Raw genomic sequence first — 23,047 nt, 5'->3', positions numbered from 1 at the left:
AATATTGGTTTATACTTGCTTAAAACTGTGGTGCTTGCAGCGATGGCAAAAAGACTGTCGTTTGCCCAGCAATGTGTTCCTCCAGTTTTTAGACTTTGTTCATTCAATAGGCAGTAATTAGCACCTCCTTGACATATGAGTGTGAGCCGTAATAGAGCAAAAGCACCCAATACCTACTTCTAAATCAGCTCAGCATCTGTGGATTCTTTCTCACTTGAGAATGATTAAATTAGGTCTTTCTATCATTTCTAAATTGTTCTGACTGTCTAAAGTATGAAGTTTTTCAAATGCAAGTTCAATGATGTGTTATTGTAATTTATTTCTGGAATCAGTTAATTGCAAGAAAGTTCATCAGTTTGAATTAAAACATTCAAATTCAATATAGACTTAAAAGTCCAGAATCTGACTTCAATACAGTTACTGTATTTTTTGTTATCTCCTTATTAGAGTACTGTAACTATTTGCTACTATTTAAGGAGTTAATCCTTGTCATAACTTTCCATAACCTTATTTTTTTCTTGTTTTTCAGGGTCAGCCTGGTCCTCAAGTAAGTGCCATCTTATTTTCCTACATAAGTTAAAGCTAAAGACAGGGCCCACCAAACTCAGGTTATCTACAAAGTATTTTGATGGTTTTTTTAATCCTACTGTAATAAGCTAGAAACTGGTAACCATTGCATAATTTACTAAGGCAAATATTTCCCAAGAAAGAAATATGGCCCTCCCCCCATATGGTTGTCTGAGTTCCCTCAGCTGTTTGACCAGATGGTGGGGTTAACAACGTAACACTGAATAAAGCAAATCTCCTAACTATGTCTTGAAACTTTGCCACCTAACTTTAAAGCAAGATAAAATAACTTAGCAAATGTGTAGCAAATGTAATACTTCAACTGCTTATTAATCACATGCTAATAATGTTGCTATAATCCAGGCAGCCCTCAGTTATTTTAAATATTGCACTGTTAGCTATTTTGATTAATTACATACACTGCTTTGAATTAGTTCTGCTTTATTTAAGAATAGTAGAACTTTGTCTTGTAAGCTCTAATTGAAGATGTGGAAATCTAGGGATCTAACTTCAGTTCTAAGGTAGAAATACACTATCAGAAAGGAAACATTAGGTATAGCAAAAATTAAATGTAAATTATTTGAGTTAGAGCGGTATATAAATGTGGAAGAGCAAAGAAATGGGGGGGGGGGAAGGGGGGGGAAGCCAGTACCAAAGCCAAACTTAGTGAAATCGGTTGAAAAACTCTACCTTTTTGCATACTCAAGATGCATTATGGGAAGTAAACTCTGGTCTGTGGGACCATCTTAGCACAAGTGAGTTGCCTGAACCAGGATTTCTGTGAGGGCTTTTTATATTTCAGAATCGTAATTGAAAGTCAAACCTTTATAGCCTTGTTGACTGAATTTTTTTAAGTTAAGATTTTCTTTACAGGAAGCAAGAATTTTCCTCACATTTTTTGGTTTCTAATCATAATTTTCTGTTGAAAGACAGTTTGTGTTACAAACCCTCATCCCACTCAATTTGAATGCCTGGTATCCTTGCAGTGCCAGGCTCCATCCAATAGTATTATATAAGTAGTCTGTATGATATTGGAAATGACCACCCCACTATAGCACTTATGTTTTGCAGTAGGCTCTTGATGTGTGGCCTACAGAGAGAGGTATCTTCAGCCTCTGTGCTGCTGGGGGTCAGTGAAGAGAGAGATTGTAATTCTGTGTGGCACTCCTACTCTGAACAAACCCTGAGGACCTGAGGCTGTTGCTTGAGCCTGTGGGCTGCCCTCTAGTTGATGTTGACTTGTGCTGCCACCCGTGTCTTTTCCCTCTGGGTTTGGACCCTCACCTCCCACATTTCAGTTGCTTGGAGAGTGTCTCTTGCTTAATGCTTGTAAACGGCTTCTCAGTCTTTGAAGCTCATATCTCTATATGAAATGCCCTGAGGTAGCTGTAAGCAAAGATCCACAATGGAAATGGCAGCACTCAGTGCTGTTTCAAGGGCAGAAAGGCAGAGAAATCTTGTCATGATTGTTAAAAGAAGTGGGGTGCAAACCAAAGGAAAAACCCTCTAAAAATGCCCCCCAAATTGTATTAACTTCTCTGTGCCCTGAATGATTATACAGAAAACAGGTACAAGGTACTAGGACCCACAAGACTTAGGATGAGAATTCTTACATCCTCACTTCAGTAGTTCCTCCCAGTGGAAATGCTCATCTCTGTGCCATTGCCACTGTTCTGAACAACACTTACCATTATTCTTAATACTGCCTTTTCCTCCTTTCCAGCTCAAGATGCTCTTATTGTGGCAGGAGGATATGTATGTACTCATTCATTTTGACTGGCTGATTGAGTCCAGGAATAATTCTTGCAAGGGCACTGGGGAGGAAGTCATAACGGCATGAGACAGTCAGAGTAGGATTCAGTTTTAGATCAAGATGCCTAAACCTAGAAGCTTGTGTGTAGGTGTTGACATGTGAGGTGTCAAAGCACTCCTTGTAGTCAGTGAAGGTTGAGTCAATACTCAGTGCACGTAGGGACCTCTTCAGCTCATTGTAAACTCCGAGGACTCAATTACATTGCCTGCATACAGGCGTTTGTTGCTGCGTGAGATGATCCAGGGTCTCCAGCCTAGCCTCTGGCTGTTGTATGTACAAGGGTGGAGTCTGTGTTGGACCATTGTTGTATCTGTCAGTCATGGGCAGCTGTCTTAGATACCTAGGGAACCTCTCACATGACACTAGTTGCACACATTTATACCTCTTAATTACAGATTCTGATTATAGGCAGCTACTGAATCGAATAACCATTCTGCTGAATTGCTTTCTAGCCTATGTTGACTTCTACGTGTCTTAGGCAACTACATGTAGGCTGTACATTTAGATGTATTTCCTCTTAAACTGAAACCCAGATCCAGATAACTTCATGAGACAGCATTTTAAAAATGTTGAAAGCTGTAGTTGAAAATCTCAAGACTTTTAAAAATTATTTTTAAAGTATCAATAGAAAAGAGAATCTGTGCACATACAGATAAAATAAGTCAAACCCCCTCAGTTTCTCATTAAAAAACTGCAGAAATTTCAGCCACCTGTGATAGTCAGTAATTTCCCCAGTCTTAACTGTGTCCATGAGAAATCCGAAATGAAAAGTATTGGTTGCTTTGGTTAGTAAGTAAAGGCTTCCTGGCTTCAAAGATCAGAATTGTTATGCTGACAAAATAAAGTTTTTGATGTCTTAGCCATGTAAGTCCACACTAAGATCAAAGATAAATTCTAATCCTTTTACACTCAGTGTTTTATTAACACCTATTCTTTTTTTGCTATGATTTTCAAAAAGTACTCAACAAATTCACCCAACACGTATGTAATTACTGGGTACAACTATAAATTCATAAACAGATCAGTAACACCTCTTATCTTTTTATCTTCAAATTTTTACTGCTTCTTTTCTTCAAAAATACTCCGCAAAAGATAATTTTGTGTCATATTTTCCTGTTTTAAGTAAAAAGAAGCTTTATTACAACCCACAAGCATTTTTTTCAGAAAAAGCTCATGGTTCTATGGTATCTCTGAAAGGTAAAGGCCATAATCAATAGCTAAAGAATTTCTAGCATAACCTTTAAAAAAATAAAGTACCTTCTTATGATTTTCATTTTCTGTTAAAAAGAAAGCTGTTTCAAATACCATGTAAACTGAGTTTCTTTGTAGAAAAGCAAGTCATAAAATTTTTAATATTTTTGCTGAAACTTAAATTCCGGCTTTTGAGTGACCCCAAAGAATACCTGCTTTTTCTTGTTTAGAATGTAAATATGTATTTAGATTAGCTTGTACCAGAAAGGTTTATTTTCCCAATAAATCTATACAACCAAATTCTGCCCATACATCTCCTGTTTAAAATAATGGAAGTATTCATGTTTGTCAAAGAACAGACTTTAGCTTCTAGTCTAAAGTTAATTCCATAGGGAATGTGCTATCTTGGTAAACAGAGAAGGCTTGTTATTTTTAACTTTTTTTGTTGTTTAGAAGTAAAGTTCACATAAATATTAGAAAACAGTGCATTTAGTATTATGGTGAAGGAAGACACAACGATCCTTTACAAAATCCTGCTGAACTAAAACTATTAACAACTATAAATGTACGGCAGGTTGATGTTTCAGTGTGACTTTGTCTCAGTCAGCCAACTGTTTTCTTCTTCACGGCAATATCCTCTCCCTGGCCTATCTCTAGTGCAACATACTTTCTCATGTCAGCATACCTGATCACTCTCTGTGTGGGACTTTGAGATATAGCAGCCCCACAGATGCTTCTTCCTTCTCTTTGGCAGCCATTCAAATCTGCGTTAGAAATGGACAAAATACTAACAGTTGATACTTGTTTTCATGAGATTCTTGTTTTCCTGTATGTGAAATCTCTGTGGAAGTAATGTTATTTCAGTCTGAAATTTTCCAGTGTTGTGTGCATGATAAAGGGTTACCATAGCAATTCTGGTGACAAATGTATGCGTGTTGTCTTTTTCACCATCAAGCTTCAGGGTATGTGACTGGAATATTTTTAATTTCTGATGGCAGAGATTCTGATTCATGGTTAGACAGGCTATTACTGGCTTATGCTGTCAACAGAGCTGGTGGGAACCATTTTAACTTTTAGTTTTCTGGTTTTTGTCAAGGACTGTCAGGACACAGACCATAGTTTTGAGCTGTTCTGGATGGCAGCAGTATATGTAAGAGATTTGTTTATCACTTCCTAGAGAACACTGTGATGGTAGGGAAAATCCTAGACCTTAGGAAAGAGTTGAGCATCTGACAGCAGGAAGGATGGGAAGAGGGTTATCTAAAGAAAATGTATTTTAAGTCCTGCTGAGTTTCCCTTTCAGTTTTGGTAGTTTGGGTAGCCATCTGCATTCCAAGACCTGTTAAATATTCCTCTCAGTTAACACATGCCATTCAGTACTGGAGTGGTTGATAAGGTCAAGTGATCGTGTATGTGTTTTGATGGCTTTTTAAGCTATGGCAGGGTACATAATATGTCCTATTGACTAATGCTGCAAAGTGGTTTCTACCTGTCAGACCCTTAGAGTTGGACATGCTTCTTTTGTTCTGATCACCATAAATTGAGGTGTAAGCTCCACATTCCTTGTTCCCAGCAGTTTGCCTTTAGGAATACCTCGAGTCTCTCTACTTGTGTGGAGAGTGGGGGAAGGAGGCAAGAAGTACACTTATGAAGGACCGAATCAGCATAGGGCTGGAGAAATAGTTCATCACCTTGAGATACACAGTGCAGTAAAGTTGCTGCTCCTGAGAGAAGTCCGGTGGTTACATCCAGGACTTCAGCTGTTCACACTCTAGAGAATGATCTTGTGGGGTGTTTCTCCTTCTAGCAGCTGATACCCTAAGCTCCTTTGTAAACTTCTGATCCTGCTGAAGGATTATATGACTCAGTTTGAATATGCAAATGCTAATCTGCTTTTGAGTTACAAGTTGCAGGTCAGATTTTGCTGTCAAACTTTAACAATTAGTTTGTTAACAAAGAACAGGTGCAGTCACTCAAATTTTTGTTTTCTCGGCAAATATGGAGTTATGTTATCTTTGTTTTATATATTTGTGTGTGTGTGTCTGCAGTTTTTCAGGATGCCATCAGGCCATTATTTCAGCGTAGGTTTTGAAATTCCTTCAATAAATTTTGTGCATCTTAGTTTCTTCTTAATTCCTTATGTAAAACTGTGATTACTTATATAGAAATCAGAATATGAGTTAGAAGTTGGTGTAAATTCATGGAGGGATGCACTCTATTACTGTGATCTTTCATTTAAAGGGAGCCAAATACCATTTTGCATCTAAATATTTAGGTTCAGTTTTTTGTTTCTTCTGAAGTGTCTTCTCTAACATGTAAACAGTGGAAAGAGCTACTGCATTGCCCATGTTCTGCCCTAGGTATTACTGATGTCAGTGGGTGTTGAATACAGAACCTCGGCGTCATGTCGAGGCAGGTACAATAAGTTAAGGAGGAAATGTATTTTCACAGGGGAACAAACAGTTTCTTAGGCTTTGGTAAAGAAGGACAAGTACTGAAAGAGAATAAATAACAGGTTTATTTGTCTTTTGAAAAAATTCTTCCTAAGTGAGTTTAAAACATTGGTAGTTTTTAAGTTTTCGTATGCACACCACACATTTCCTCCCAGCTACTGTCATCAAGTCCAAACTAATTAGTTACACCTGTGTAAATGAGAATAAGATTAGGCTTAGCCTGAGAGTTTGGGCTTATATATAGCAGTAGAAATAGATTAATGTAGTGTCTTTTAAAAAATAATCAGTCTCATCTAATGGCCAGGTAGACATAGGAAGACAGCCAAACATAGTATGTAAAAGTCTGTTTCTTACTTGCATCTGTACCAGTAACAAGGCCAAATACTTGATCCCATTGCTGCTAATAACTATTTACTATCAATTTTGAGATCAGAAATTAATCTTAACTGAGGGAATCACATAAACAAGCTTGTACTAAGTCTCATATGTATTTAGCGGACAGAGCTTTACCATTTGCTTACCATTTTCCTTCCTTTCTAAAGCTGTAATAGGATTCCTGAACACTGTTGAAATTGTGTGATCTTTTTAGGAAACACTCAGCCCATATTGACTTGTGAACATGAAGAAACAAATGCCATCATCATGGCTTTTCATTTTATGTTAGTTGCCAAATTGAACCGCATCAGAGAATGTAGGAGGAGAAATCATGCTCAAAACTTCTTGTTTACTGTCTGATGTGTACATAAATGTTTATGACATGAAAGGTGCAAGAAATGTATCTTCACAGAAGGAGTTAATATATTTAATTGTTTTAAAGTATGTTGCTTTCTCAGATTTGTCTGTAATAAAGCAGAAGTTAATTTTGTTAAAAGGCATTGACAACAACAATAAGCACTTTTAAAATATAAAACACTTCAGTTTCCCCTGGTAGACTTATGTACATGTGTAAACCAGGATAGCTGTGAATATTCAGTGCTTGTTCTGCTAAGCAGATGGCATTAGTGCAAATAAGAGGAGTCTTTGCTTTGTGAAGAAGAGAGCACAGAATTGGAGATTTAGGGGCAAATTGTGCTGGACTATCAGTTGTACCAAGACTAAGGAAGCACCACACATAATTTAAAAAGGCTGAGGGGAGTAAGTTCCAGGCATCAACAAGCAAACTTCTTGTAGCATTGGATGTTGTGCTCTGCTTCCAACATGTTTTTTTACTTGTCTTTTCCCACCCTTTTGTCAGGATTTGCAAAGGAGCCTCTAATGGCAGATTAATGACTTCCCTACAGTACCCTGCTAAGTGAACTCAGTTGGGGATAATCAGACTTGTTAGAGCTCTGTTCATCTAATGTCAGACGCCCAAAGCGGAGGCCAGACTCCTACCCCAACTGTGTTACTGTGTTCTTTTACCTACACTGATAGGCATGCTTTTGAGTTACAATTTCAGTAACTACCTCTGGAAATCTTGTGTTGAAATAGCAAGATGTTCAAATGTTCCACAGCATTTCCTGGAACTGGTAATTTATTTCTGATTTTCTTACCTGATTCAGAAAAATATCAGATTTTAAATCTGTTAATTTAACAATTACCAATTCAATCTAGGTTTTGATTTTCTACAAACACAAAAATAAGAATATTCATTGTACAGAATTCTGTGGAAAGGGCTCTTCATGCAAGGTAATGTCAGCTCTGGATGCTCTCGTAAAATAAGTTCTGTTGTTATGAAGGTGACTTCTTTTACTAAACCTGAAGATCTCCCTCCAAAGTAGCTGTATGCAATAGATGAAGAAAGCTTGGAAGATGGATTCTTGGAACAGTTTGTTTGGTCCAAAAATTTTAGAAGTTGATCCCCTCATTTCATAGTTCACATAGTGACCATTTATGGTACTGTTACTCTGAAAAAACAAGTCACAGAATAAAAAACAAAACTAATATATAAAACTCTAAAAGAAAATGTGAAGGACAGCTTTCTATTTGCAGAGTATTACCAACTTTTCTTCATGGTGGTATCATTAATTTCTGAAAAGAACTTGGTTTTGTTTTAATAAAATAAACATGAAGGTCTGATTCACTCATTACATATGCTAGCATAAATGTTATGGGGAATCACACATTAGCATTCCACCTGTTCATCTAGAAGTTGCAGCTGTCACCAGGCCACACTAGATCTTCTAACAGGAACCGAAGAACTGTGAAGTAAAAATTACTTGTAAGCCTTAATTTGGTATAGCATTGCTTAGCTTAACAGAGTACATATGAGTACAAAAAAGCAATTGCAAGCCTGGTACTGTGGTTCCATTATGAGATGTACAAAGAGTTGTCAAAATATAATTAAGAACTCTGAAATATTTCTTGTATTCTTAAATCATTTCTTTATCAAATGACCTTTGTATTTTCTTCATCCTGTTCTACAGATGGCAGAAATACACTAGTGTGTTCTGTGTTTTATTAGGAATTATGTCAAAGCAAAGTATTGCACTGTGTTCAGGAATATTATATAGTATTTTACTATCCTGCTGCACATGTTTTTAATTTGATATTAAACTTCTACTGGTTTATTGTTTTTACTTATCCTCATGCTGTATTTCAGCTTTGAATTCCAGTTCAATTTGTTGCAGATCCCAGTAGTTTCACTAGCTTTAAAAAAAAAAAAAAAGAAATGAAGAGTTATAAAAATGTGTATTTCATCAAGCTTATGGTGACTTAAAGATAATGTTGTGATATCTAAGACCTTAGTCTTTCACAAGGTTTTCAAAATATCAGAGTTTCCTTGATCACCCATTATCAGTCCAGAGCCCTGGTGATTTTCTGTGCTGGAAGCTTGGAAGTCCTGCAAACTAGAGCAGACCTGGGAGCTTTGGATCTCAGGCTGCCAGATGGAAGCTTCAAAATTTGTATTTTCCATTATGAAGTGACACTTTTGTCAATTGAAATTTGACTTTAAGCAGCCTTATGTGTTAGCAGAAATGCTTCAGGTTCTTTAGATTGAATTGGTGCTGGCATGAAGAGCTGTGATGCTGTGCTATTCCTTCCTGTAAGTATGAGTCAAGTTTGGAGGAAAGAAAGAAGAAAAAATACAAAATGCAGCAATTCCTTTCATTGGAGTGATTTGTGTACTGCCAGTAATGTTATTAATGAGCACGGCATGGACATGTCCATTTTATTTGTGAGCTTTAATCCAGAATTCTGTGTTTGAAAAATGCTTTGGCTGTCCCTGCAATAGCATAGGAGTTCCTAATAATCTTTTTTGGTGAGATCCATCAGTAACATTCAAGAGTTGTGAGCTGCTGAGAAACATGTGAAAGAATCACCTATTTTCAGAAATACAATCCAGTTATATTGCACAGTATGTCTGTTAGTGATCATTTGCCAAAAAGAATGAATATCCATTTAAGTATACATATACATATGTGTGTAATTTCCCCTGAAGATGTTCTGAATTTTGTAGACCAAACTATTAGTCTTGAGGAGAAAACCATTTTGTTTTTAATAAACTTTATGTTGTCTTAAAGGGCTTCCTGTATAAAGACAGACATTGCCAGCCTTAAAGGTTACAAAAATATCTTCAGTCATCTCACTTTTATATATGCCTATATATAAAAGTATGTGTATGTTTGTAGTTGATATAAAATTTCTTTTGCATTTATCCAGTGTTTCAACTCAAACTTTACAAATCTGAACAGTTCTCAAAATAGCTCTACGAAGTATGTCATTGTAGTTTTCCCATGTTGTAGATGAGGAAATTGAGGAAGATAAATGAAAGGTTTAGTTCTTCTACTAGCATTTGTTTGTCTTATTGTAACACATATATTATTTTATATGATATTTTTATGCGCTTTTACTTCTATATACTCATTGACTTTGAATAAATTAGTCTATGATTAAGGGTTAACATATCCCCATCAAGACTAAAGTTATGACTTAGAGTGTCAAGTTTTTGCCTCTTTTAGCAATGACTTGTAGCTAGGATAGTTTGAAATGATATTTGCAGTAACCTAGTACTTACAGGTTGCCTCAGACGGATTTGTGCAGCGTAGCTTTTATCATTACCTTTGCCAGGCAGTTCTTGTAAAAAGGCTTGTTTGGGTACTGATGGAGCCTGGCATGCACAGAAACTATTTAAGGGACTACAGGACGTGCAAGGGGGGGATAGGAAAGAAAGGATAAGATCCTCAGAGAAATGTATGTTGGTATTTCACTAAAATATGTTTTTCCCAAGCATTTTCATATCTTCAAGTTTAAAAATTTACCTAGGTTATGAAATATTTTCATTGCTCTTAATCTGTGGAGGTTATACTGCAGTCTCAGAAGCCTTTCTATCCCTTGGGCTATATTTTACATGGCTCTGGCTTTATACTAATATTTTACTGCTATTTTCTGTTAACCTTTCATGATTTAAGTAATCTAACACACCACTTCTTTTACAGTAGCATTTTATGGTAGCGTTTGCAGACAAAACTAAAAGAATATCTAAATCTTTCTTTGGCATTCTCCTACCTTGAATGAGCAAATGTATCCTGTACTGAGTAGTAAAGTTTGGAAAAGAAAAAACAGTGTATGTACAGGATGCCATGCCTTTGAAATACTGAATGAAACTCAGGGCATTGCTACTGAAACAAGTGTGGATTCACCACAGTAAACGGAAGAATGGAATTGACCTACCCCATTTAAAAGTCTGTGTTAAAATCCATTTGCTGAAATTAAGTTTAGTGTTGACATACAGCAAATGTATGTTAGCTGCAAAACCTTGTTTGTATGTGAGCTATCCAGTTTTACTCATTTACAGTTCAGCCTTTATTACTTTAATGTAAATATGCCTTGATATGATAGCAGGTACGGGCCAAAATTCTTCAAAAAGAGTACCTGGCTTTTAGTAGCAGATTCTTTGAAATTAATCTTAATGCTTTCAATAACAAATTTTGGGTTGTTTTTAATTTCTTCCAAAGAGAGAGATGGGGAAGTGGGAGAATCTATGCAAACAGAAAGAAATGGGTATGGGTCACAACAATTAAGTTGGTCTTTTTTTTCCTTGAATCAGCTTACTTTTATTTCATTTGCTGCCTTGTTTTGAAACTAGTCCTTATTTCAAGCAGATGAACAGAGAGTTTTTCAGGTATTTCAATCATTTGTTTCTGTGTAGTTATGACTTTTTTGTAGAGCTGTACCCTATGCAGCATCTGTTAATGAAGTACGTAAATCTTCTCCTTGACCCGATTGCTGGTCAAAGGAGGATCTGCTTGGTAGATATTTGTATGCTATTTCTCTACACAGTAGTAATAGAGACAGTAAAGTTGAAAGATCCAGAAGGGTAGGGAGCTTGGAAGACATATTTCAATGACCACAGGTATTTATGTATGTATGTACATACTCTTGTATGTAATGACTGGCAGCAGCGAATCTCCATTGCTCTGAAACTCTCCCCTTCCCTTGCTTTCTTCCTTTGTCTGTTTTCTTCAAAATGCTTGAAGTTCAGCCTGTCATCCTCATCAAAAATGTTCTTTTAAGTTAAACAAAAAAGACCAAATGACTAAAGAACACTGTTATTTCAGCTTAACTATCTACCAGGCCACTAAGAAATCAGGGAAGCACCAGAGGTCTTTGAATTACAGAAGCCATTGTTCAAGTTTTAGGTAAAAAATGACTGAAACATTAGAATGTGAACTACTGTTTCTGAAAATAACAGGAAGTTGTTAACTCCCAGTGAGGAGCTGTTTTCTTACTAAGCTTCTAGGAATAAATGAAAGCGCTGGCCTATGGATAAAAATCTACCGAAGGAAGTATAAAAAAAATTTAATGGTGTATTTTTTATCTCAAAAATCTGGAAAAAGGATTTCATGAGTTTGATTGGCAGGAGGTGTAATTTTTTCTTTTCAATTTCTATTGTGTTGGGAAAGAAAGCCAGAAAGTACTTCCATAATCCCTGCAGTTTTATAAGCCCCAAATTTCACTGGACTATATTGGTCTTCCTTTTAAGTGTTTTTCTTTTTTTTTATTATTGTTTTCCCAAGTTCTCATTTGGTTTTGGAGCATATTATTTGCTTCCATAAAGTAGAATGTTTTGATCAGGTTCAAAGCATCAATACTTGGTGCATCTGCTTAGACCAGGGGGCCAGAAGGATACCAGGCTTTTTGAACAAAATAGCTCTATATTTGTACAGTCTGCTTATTGGCTGCTTACTGGTACAGTCCTCACTGGTGAGTGCAGAGAACTCCTCTGGAGTGGTACTATACCATTGTTATTTTAATAAATGGGGACAAATGAGAGGTTAAGCAGTGCTAGTTATTTTTTCTCCTTTGTTTCATATCCCTTTTAATGTTCAGTGCAAAATAAAAGGCGTGAAGTCTGTGGCAATAAAAACTGTTTAGAGCTATAACTTCTTTCCTGCTTCAGTATTTTGACACAACAATAAATGCAGTTCTTCTGAGGAAAAGGTGAAGCAATCTACCTTGAAAACTCTTCGCACTCTAGTTCTTTTTATTGTAAAATTTGAAAGCAGCCTTTCATTCTTCTTTGTCTTCCTGTTCCCCAAACATGCTTTTTTATAGTTGTTTAATTCTTTGCTCCTTGAATTTCTGTGGCATCATTTCTGTTGACTGCAGTGAATGAATTGATGAAAGTACAAGACTCTAGTCAACTGCACTTTCTCTTGTTATTGAATCTTATAAACTATTGAATCTTATCGAAAAGCCCATGACTTAGAATATTTTCATCTATTGATAGCAGACTAATTTTTGCCTATTCCATAGGTACCATGCTATATATTAATTTTTCTGTCACTTGTGACATAACCACTCAACTACTGAGTGAATGCTGATATAGAAATGCCGTCTTGTTTTTAAATTCCACCACCAGCATGCTTGCACATGCGGACACACATGTGAAGACACACACACATATGTATATTCATATTGGAGAGGATATATGGGGATACAAAAATAATCTGCTGCATAGTAGTCTAGTATAGGATGGAGTGGTACTCCAAGTGTCTATTCTCAAAGCAGCGAAAGGAAGAGGAGGAAGAAGTAGAGAGGCTCTGTGAAGGTAAAGGAGTGCAGAACAGCCTGCCTGAGATACTAGAGGATGAGGAGTTAATCTTGGTCATACTATACTTTTTAGCAGGGCCTGTTGCTATAGAACAAGGGGTAATGGTTCTAAACTGAAAAAGGGTAGATTCAGACTAGATATAAGGAAGACATTTTTTACAATGAGGGTGGTGAAACACTGGAACAGGTTGCCCAGAGGGGTGGTAGATGCTCCGTCCCTGGAAACATTCAAGGTCAGATTGGACGGGGCTCTGAGCAACCTGATCTAGTTGAAGATGTCCCTGCTCATTGCAGGGGGGTTGGACTAGATGACCTTTAAAGGTCCCTTCCAACCCAAACTATTCTATGATTCTAAGATAGCATGTGACGCTTTTTCAAGTCTCAGGTGGACATGTAATGAGACAGGGATCTGCTGGAGGACTGGTGGAAGAGTAGGAAGCCTAAACTAGTCTGTATCAAAAACATGTCTCATTTTTGGAATGTTTTATAAACCAAGTATTGAACACTGAAACTGGTATTTTGTTGTACTGTCATTAAAAAATATTTTTAAAATCATGGATTGAACTGCAAAAAATCCTGACCCTGGTTTGGAAATAGCAAATGTAACAGTAATAGTGAAAAAAGCTCACTGTTCAATCTGTTTTAGGAATTTTGATTCTGTAGGGCACACATCAGTTGTGTTTTCAAATGTCTTCCTGCAGTTCTGAGCACCAGCCAAAAATTTGTGTGTTTCTGTCTTTCTGATGTAACTGAGATTATGTGTTTGTATCTTCCTTGCACCTATGCCATGATTGAAAACAGAAACTCTGGACGTTTTCTTATAAAATGAGAGACTTAGCAATATAAGATTTTTTTGTCTGTGTTTTTATGTGCTGTTTTACATGTTTAGTAGAGTGGGATTTCCTTTGTGGTGTTTTTTACAGTACTGCATCAAAACTCTAAAATCATCAATAAACTTCTGCTTATCTAGCAAGTAGGAGAATAGGCAGGTGCACTGTGGACAAGGCAATGAGGGCTTAGATTCAGGAAATAAGTGTATTACAGTGCATTGAGCAGTAAGTGGTAGTCCAGAGGCTTTTAGCTTTACCAGAAGCCATTTTCTTATCTTTAATAATGTGCCAATTTTTTCTGTCACCATATCTTTGGTCTTACTGGCATGTACGGCATGCCAGATTCACAGGAAACTTAACAGTTGATTCAGATTATAATGTTTGTTTAAATTAATTTATGACAATATTAAAGCCGATCCTTGATTTTTCATGCTCAGGCAATGGGTACATAGTCACATACTCTCCGCACCATGGAATCTTTATAGGACTATTTGTGTTGAGTTTTGTAGGTTTTCAAAGAAAAACATCATGTTTGTCTGTAGAAGGGGAGGAAAAGGGGGGGGGAAGAGGGCAGCCTTATTGATTAATCAAAGAAAGCAAGTATGCCAGAGAAAGGAAGAGGAGACCTCCGTTCTTGCTTGGGACACCGAGCCTTATGCGTCTTCCTGGGTACTGAACTAGTCAGTTAGCAGTGACCCCTTTGCAGCTTGTGATGCAATCTGATGATTTCTGTGAGCAACATTACAAAGTTCAAAAAAGCACCCCGTCCCAATCTCAGCAAGAGCATTGCATGAGAAATGAATGTCTAAATTACAGTCTAAATGCTTTCTTGACACATTTTGGGTAGATCGTGTTCTCCTGCCTGCAGTTTATGAACTTGTCTGATTTATGTATTGGCATAAATCACTGACTTCTGAATACGGTTGTATGAATTTACGGCAGGATTCACTTACAAATTACTTGTTGACGTGAATGTTAACTGAGCTGTTTATCTAGATTGTTATATATATCAATTTTATGTTTCTCAGGTTACATCCATTTACATAATGTTTATTAAGTCAGGCATGGTTATTGTGTCAAATATTCAGGTTTCCTTTTCTCTGCCTTGCAATATTGCAACAAAAAGTTGAGAACAAAGGAAAGATTGGTAAGAGTCTTTTGGGTGGTGGGTTGGTTTTTTTCTTTAAAGTTTTCACCATAAGTCACTCATATCACAGGGGAAGAATAAAACATGTAAAAGAGAAAGGAATATCATTTCAGTGGTAAAAGCTGTTCAGATTCACTGGAAATTATTGTGGGCACTTGTAAAATTGATGCAAGGTGAGATGTTGGCGTTGTAAACTAGTGTATGTAAACACTGGCTGTAAACATGGCCAAGTTCAGCAAATGCCAAAACCACATTGCTCAGTAGTTCAGGGCTTGCACAGTGGACGGAACACTACAATGAGTGTAGGAACTTTGAAATAGTATTGTGTGTCATAATACTCTGTGTAACCTCTTATCTTATGATTCAGCATATCTGATTCTAATATTTTGCAGCAGCTATAGGTTAGGCTGGGGATTGTTGTTCCAGTCAGGAACTTGTAATTTGTGAAAGTCATGAACCAAATTTCAAAGAAAGAAAAAGTTTGACTTTTGTAACTGAATACTGTGTTGTTATGTGCTGAAACCACCTTTTACCCTCAAAATAAACTGCAGGAATTGAATTAACTTAGGCAATGTATGGCATGTCATTTAATTGTGAAAACATGATTCAACTAAGTTGGCAAATTGGTTTCCTTTTTTAGTTTGTCTAGATGACGTTGGACTGTCTGGTTCGCTTTTCTGCTCGTCTCCACACGGCCGCTATTGCTTTATGCTGCCAGTTACACTCTTATTGTGGATTCTGTAGCTGCTAGTAGGGATGAATGCATTGTATGCTCTTTTATCCCAAATGAAAATGAAGGCTGAATCTTGCAAGCTACATTCAGTCCGCTAGCTGCCAGGTTGCCTTAGCCTATGGCTGTTGTGATTGAAATGTAGGAAAGCAGTGACTGTATTTAAAAGGTTATTATTAGCTGTGTCTTCCGTGGTAGCTCTGTCTGATGGGAGCTGCTGAGTTTGACATCTCAGGTTCCTTAGGAGCCTTGAAGGTGGATGATCCCACTGGGACCTGGGACTGTCACAGTCCAACTGATTCTGCTTGGTTGGTTGTTGCCAGCTTGTGCTGGGCACTGGCAGGTCCTTTTTGCAGTGGCATCATATAGGTTATCTAACAGTCACTAAAAATTCTGTGCTGATTTTGGAGCTTTCTACAGAACCTAGAAACTTTGCTGTTTCTTTGAACCTGTGCTGGTTTTGGCTGGGGTAGAGTTAATTTTCTTCATAGTAGCTAGGATGGGGCTATGTTTTGGATTTGTGCTGGGAACAGTGTTGATAACACAGGGATGTTTTCCTTATTGCTGAGCAGTGCTTACACAGAGTCATGGCTTTTTCTGCTTCTCACACCACCCCACCAGCAAGGAGGCTGGGGGTGCACAAGAAGCTGGGAGGGAACACAGCCGGGACAGCTGACCCCAACTGACCAAAGGGATATTCCACACCATATGACATCATACTCAGCATATAAAGCTAGGGGAAGAAGGAGGAAGGGAGGGACATTTGGAGTGATGGCATTTGTCTTCCCAAGTAACCGTTATGTGTGATGGAGCCCTGCTTTCCTGGAGATGGCTGAACACCTGCCTGCCGATGGGAAGTGGTGAATGAATTCCTCATTTTGCTTTGCTTGTGTGTGCAGCTTGTGCTTTACCTATTAAACTGCCTTTATCTCAACCCACAAGTTTTCTCACTTTTACCCTTCTGATTCCCTTCCCCCCATCCCACCAGGGGGGAGTGAGCGACCAGCTGTGTGGTGCTTGGTTGCCAGCTGGGGTTAAACCACGGCAGAACCCCTTCCTGAGAATCCCTTACTATTTTCAGTTCTACTTTCCCCTCAGTGCTTGGAGCCTTTTTGGTGAAGTCATGGTAGAACTGCTGATATTATGGTTAAAGGCAGATCTATAGCAATAGGAATATGGAGAGAATATATCTATAAGAGAATTCAGATAATTTTGAATGTTTGTAAAACCAATATTAATAAAATACTGGCTGTTTAAGAGGTCCTCTGAATGTAACATTTGCAAAACTATAAAGGTGGCAATGGCCGCAAGGGTGGAATACAAAATTAGCATCTTTCAGGGAATGAATTATAAAATGTCAGCTGCGTGAAAAATCATGCTGATCACACTCAGTTAACCCGAAGGGGAAAGTTGTTTGAATGAAGACCACAAGGATTGGTCTCATGTTTTCTAGTACTGCGTTCTCTTGCCCTTCTATTTCTTGTACACGTATTTATAATAATGTAAAGATTTCATCAGAGGATGGAAATGGGATTTTGATAGCCAAAAGAAAAAAAAGGTCACCTGCCAGTAATCCTGAACATGGCTGTTGAATGGATTTGACCCTGATTTCAGCTTTGTTCTTGGTTGGCAGGTGCCTGGAGGCCTTTCAGTCTGCTTTAGAAGACCTTGTTTTAGAAACAGTAGTATTTGTCGCCTAATTATGAATGCAGATTTTGCATGTGTTTGTGATTTACAAGGCCTTGCTTATGTGAAACAGGCTATAAACTCTCCTTGGAAATGTATAGTAGTCTGGAGTAGATAATTACACTTTGAGAAAAGAGCCTCTGTTTCCAGTGAAAACACTGTAAAGTTATTTCAGAAATGCTCTGACCTCAGACGTTTCATATAACTTACACAAAATGCTTTCACATTTGTGCAGCAGCTAGTGGCTTGATCTCTGCCATCTCATAAACGAAAGCACAGAAGTCTCCCTGGGAAAAAAGCAGGATGTCTATGCTGTGGCCTACAAAGCTAGTGTTATTTTACTCACTCTGTTCTTTGTGTCTATACCCTTAAACAGAAGAAACCTTGCCCTCCTTTAAACAAATCTGTCTCCTAATCACACCCCACCCCCGCAAACCCAACTTTCCCTCAGATTTTTCTTCCTCCCTGCCTCCACTCAGTGTACACACACTAATAAATTCTGCAGTAAAAACCTTGGGAGAATTTCTCAGCACAAATAGAAAGAAGATGTCAAAGGCTGAGGATAAGAATTTTCTTTTTAAAGTTGCAAAAACAATACAGAACAATTGGAACAATGGGGGAAGAGCCAGAGATGGGTGAACAAGCCATGAAAGAATTGCATTAATTTTCTTTTGATGAAACCCTACTGGTTCTCTTCACTAACATCCAAAAGAGTTATTTTTGTTTGCAATTGTTTGTTTGTTTTTCAAGACTCTTGGTGGAAAGGAAAGGCATTGCAAATACAAGTGCAGAAACTTGTGAGAATGTTCACACCAGAAACGCTCTTGTGGCCTTTTGAAAAGCTGTTTTTAACTTCTGGTACAATAAAGTTGTCAGATATTGATGAAGACTTTGTATGAAAAATTTGTGTGCTGGAAAGATGACTTAACAGAAACAATGGTGTGTGGCACTCAGGGAGAGCAAACACCAAGCAGTCAGAATTGCTGGCTTTGCCCAATAGAGAGCAATGAAAAAAAAAACCCTGGATTTCTGAATATGATGTGGACAGGTAATTTTCAGAAAAGCCTGCACAGAAAAAGGAGAACAAAATTTAATTGAGATATGTGATTCAGTCTTATTAAAAAACATGTTTAGGTATGGATTGTGCTTTCAGAGAACTCTTAACAGAGGAAAATATGCAGGGGAGAGGCAGGGGCCACTTCTGCAGGTGGAGACAGCTGAGCATATTGCCAGCAGTTGTGCCAGGGAGACGGTCTAGTAGCCCTGCAGATCTGCTGGCTGAACCTCTCGTGTAAGCACACTCTAACTTGTTTCTGTTTTAGTGACCCAGCTCTAGTTCAGGGAGCTGATGCAATCTCTACTGTCTTAGTTTGTACCAACTGGCAGAGCTGCAGCAGGCACACCTCAGAAAAGTTGTGAGCTAAAACTCATCAGAAGCAGGGCTACCCTTGGGCATAAGAATGGCGTTGAGCATCTGGGTGAAGGCAGTAACAACTCCCACAATCGCAGCATGATCCAAAAGCCAACATCTGTCTGCAGTCTTGGTCATGTCATGTTATCTATAATTTCACACCTAAGACCCAAGAAATAGGATTCTGACTGTAGCAGATAGGGGTCATGTTATTTGCAGTTTGCAGCCAATAAGATATTCAGAGCCAGTAATGGTTTGATAATTCAAGGAGATAAAACACATAAGCACAGCCCTTCGCTTGTGCTTAGTGTTCACTGTGAAAAAGGCAGTAACAGCCAGCATTGACTGATTTTAGTTCTTCCCATTCTGCAATTACTGTGTTACTGAGGGTATGAGTTTGCAAATTCGCAAGCTCAGTGGCATGTATGTGTATGTTTTAAAGGGGGCCTGCTGAAAATGTGCTCTACTGTAATGTCATGTCCAAGTAAGTATATATGGAGTCTGTAGCTAACAGTAGACAGTGCTGCATGTAGTTTCCGGTGTATATGTATGAACACGTGCATTGGAAAGGGTCAGTAAGGGTTAAAGTATAAAAAAAAATAGATGGAGAGACCTTAAAGGTGCAGCAAGGTTGTATCCATTCGTTAAATTATTTTGTTTAATTTGTTTTTAAAGAGGATAAGTTCTTGCAGGGCAACACAGAGTGGACAGGGATCATAGTTAGTTGAGCAGATGGTTTCCACTCAGCTAGCAGTGAGCACTGTCCTTCCTAAAGGAGACGTGGGGACATCAGGTAGCAGACTTGTTTCTATGTTCTCTGCAGCAGACAGAAGAGATGGCAGGCTATGGAAGGAGAGGCATATGCTTTAACTCCTTGAAAGATTTAGCAGCAGATGCTCTTCTCTGGCATGCATCAGAAGCCCTTAAAAATAAGCAGAAAATTGGCTACAATAGGGATTCTCAAAGACTTGCATGTGGTTGATCACATCTTTAATACACAGCAGACTGACCTTCCTTCCATTTGTATTTATGTGAACCACATGAATTTTTACTAGTGTAAATTCTGAAACGGTTCAAACGTGCTCAGCTTAACTAGGTTGCACTTGGTTATTTCTAATTATGTTGCTGGTGGCAACCTTTTCTTGTGCTGCGCGCGCACACACACACACTCACTCTCTGTTATAACAATGGACTCTGCTAGCTTGGATGGCTCCTTCTCTGTTTCCAGCTGCTTTCATATGTACATCAGGTCCTTCTTCGTAATGAAACACCTGCGTATCTTTCAGAAAGCTGGAGGTAGAGTCTGCACTGTGTAAGCAGCCAGTTATCTGCAGACTGCTAGCATTTTTATTCACAAGATACTAACCTGAAAACTAGTGTTTTAGAAACCTGCTGGTAGCTTTCTGGAAGGTGCTCAATAAAAATGGAATAGGAAAGGACCTTGCTGTTTTGTGATTCTGTCACCTTACTGTTTGTCTGGTGGTAAGTAACAATAAATATTACTTCTGCAAAATCATGTTCTACAAAGAGCTCATTTTGCCTCAAACTGTATGCTTGAGACTAAACATCAACTTCAGCATTGCCAAAGATAGGAATGAAAACACTACTTTCAGATTCCCTAATCCGTTTTTCTTTGGCAATCTAAGCCAAGAAGGGTGCCAAAATACATGGCAGATTTATGCGTGTCTGAATTTATTAGCTGCACTTGCGAAGAAGTTTTATAGTCCTAGAAAACATTTATTATCTGATAGGAGGTAAACTATTGTCCCTAACTGAAATCAATAGAAATTTTGCCATTTCAGGCATAGTTTTGCTTGTCTAAGTAGTCTGATTCAACACGCAGGGTGAGCAAACTATTCAAGAAATAACTGCACAGTGCCTATTATTAATGCAGCTAAGAAGCCATCTCTGGAATAGCCCTGGCATTTGAAGTGAAAAATTATAAGGAAATACATTGTTAGGAAGAAATCGCAGGTTGGCACAGATGTGTTTCTTGCCGTCTCCCAGGACTTCATCAGTATCAGTAATTCATCTTTGCTTCTGTTTCTTTCAGGGCCCTCCTGGTCCAAAAGGCGAGAAGGTGAGTTGATGTACGGGTGACACTTACAAGGTGAATGGAAAGCCCTCCCAGCATGAACTAAAGAGACCGTTTGTATTGACGCAGTGTAATGTTAGATTATGTAAGAGAGCTGGGTAGCACACAGATGCTGTGTTAAACCTATCATCTCATCTTTCCACTTTGCAGGGAGATCAAGGTGATCAGGGCCCTCGGGTAAGCATCTTAAAAAAAATGTTACACTTCCCCTTCGCTGAGTAGGCAATTAGTCTTTAGTGCAAAACTAAATTAAATACACTGTCTGAGCTAATTATGCTTATTAGCTGCATTTACCCTGCATGTTGAAGTAAGTGTCCGCAGGACAGTAATACTGAACATGACCAGATAGTGTCTGGGAAGATTTGAGTAACAACAGTGAGTAATGCATTGAAATATACAATTTCCATTATGAGTGGAAGCAGGTTTCACAGTGATTTTGCTCTGCTGTATAAAAGCTGGCTTTCCTAACCAAACCTCTCAGTTTCCCCAGCAATGTTTTCATGCCTTGCATGGGCTCCCACAATGCGGAGGGCCAGTGGGTTTCTAATAAATGTACTTCTAGATTTCATGTAAAATGTATCTAGTATTTAGTGGATTATAAACAAATATCATGTATGCATGTATTAGCTCTTTTTCCTGACATGTATGTATTTAATATTTTTAATAACAACAGTATTATCACCTTGTAAATATATCCAGACAGTTAGACAGAACATGGTTTAGTTGTGGAAATGTAAAGGTTCTTTTAATTTTTAAATGTCATGTTTATTTTAACAGAGAAATAGAGGAATACAGGGGTGAAAGTTCAGATAGATTTGCTGTGCCAGTTCATTCTTCTTTACATCTGTGCTTCATTAGAAAACGTTTGGTTACATTGTTCTGATGATATAGTGACTCCCTTCGGTTACATATTTATGGAAAAATTTATAACAGCATGTTCTATGGATTATTTTTTTTTCTGTCAACTATGTTAAATATTTTGAATTTGCAATTTTATTTTGTTCTATTTTGTTTCATATTAATTTAATTTAATTTTAATTTTTGCAGTCAATAAGATTATCTAAAGTCACAAAATGCTTTCATAGCTGAATTTGGTGTTGGTGCTACCAGTGTTAATTACCTACAGGGTGTCCTGTTGTACTTGGTGATATGACTGCACATTATAAAGACAGAGGCCTATTAGTGAACAGCTTTAAGTATTATTTCAGTTGAAACTCAAAAAGAAGAATTGGAAAACTAAAGAAATAAAAAGGAAGTAGAGAGTAACAATGTCAGGAACATGTTTTTTCTAGGCTAATACACAGACTGAAGGTTCTGAAGAATGTAAAAATTTCCTTTTAACTTCTAAGCAAATTTATTATCTCTCAGAAGCTGTGCTGGACTGCCTATTTTGCCTGGTTCTGTGCTGCAGAACCTCATGGGAAACATGAGGAGAGAGAGGGCAGAGGAGGAGAGTGGAGCAGTGCCTGTGGCTTAGGAGAGGATGCTCCATTCAGAAAGCCTAAGTCAGAGGTCTGTGCGTAGGTGCTTGCACTAAGTGACCTTACATTCAGAAGAACTGGTGTTCGGTTCAGAACAGGAGAGCAAATTTGATGAAGGTATTGGAGAGGGATACAGTAACAAATAAATACGGAAGAGCAATGTTGTAAAGAGTGTTACATAGCTGAGGATCAGAATCTGGAATTATGAGTGTTGGAGAAGTTTCCAGGGAAAGACCCAGAGGTCTGAACGTAGAAAAACAAATGAAGTGGTACGAACACAAGGGAATGATGGTGCTGTTTTTTCCCATGGTGGCATAAAATGGGAGGGCAGAGGACAGTTTTGGATGGAAAGCAGAGGTGCCAGAGCCTCCACTGGTCCAGAAATGTTGGCAAAATGTTGGAGAGATGTAAGAACTAGAACTTGGTTAAACGTGTATAGCTTTCAGTCCCTGGGCTGGAAGCGTTGGCAATACCCAATAAGAAGATGCAAGTTTGTTCAGTGTTACCTTGTCGGTGGAACACCTGCAAGGACTGCAGTGGAATATCTGCTACACAGAGACTGGTGTCCCACTTTGCCAAGACATACCCCCTATACTGGAGAGCAGTAG

At 38.0% G+C, this 23,047-nt stretch overlaps 1 protein-coding gene across 1 annotated transcript in view; it reads left to right on the top strand.

The window, feature by feature from the left end:
• COL25A1 (collagen type XXV alpha 1 chain) overlaps positions 1 to 23,047 on the top strand; it is a 325,074-nt gene that overhangs the window by 198,247 nt on the left and 103,780 nt on the right. The window contains exons 7-9 of the mRNA XM_050896370.1: positions 530 to 547; positions 20,917 to 20,943; positions 21,109 to 21,135. Coding sequence (XP_050752327.1) covers positions 530 to 547; positions 20,917 to 20,943; positions 21,109 to 21,135 — 72 coding nt within the window. The remainder of the gene's footprint in view (positions 1 to 529; positions 548 to 20,916; positions 20,944 to 21,108; positions 21,136 to 23,047) is intronic.

Source organism: Gymnogyps californianus, chromosome 4 (genome assembly GCF_018139145.2).
Source record: "Gymnogyps californianus isolate 813 chromosome 4, ASM1813914v2, whole genome shotgun sequence".
Taxonomy (NCBI): domain Eukaryota; kingdom Metazoa; phylum Chordata; class Aves; order Accipitriformes; family Cathartidae; genus Gymnogyps; species Gymnogyps californianus.
The sequence above is the reverse complement of the archived record's forward strand: the minus strand, read 5'-3'. Positions and strand labels throughout refer to the sequence as shown.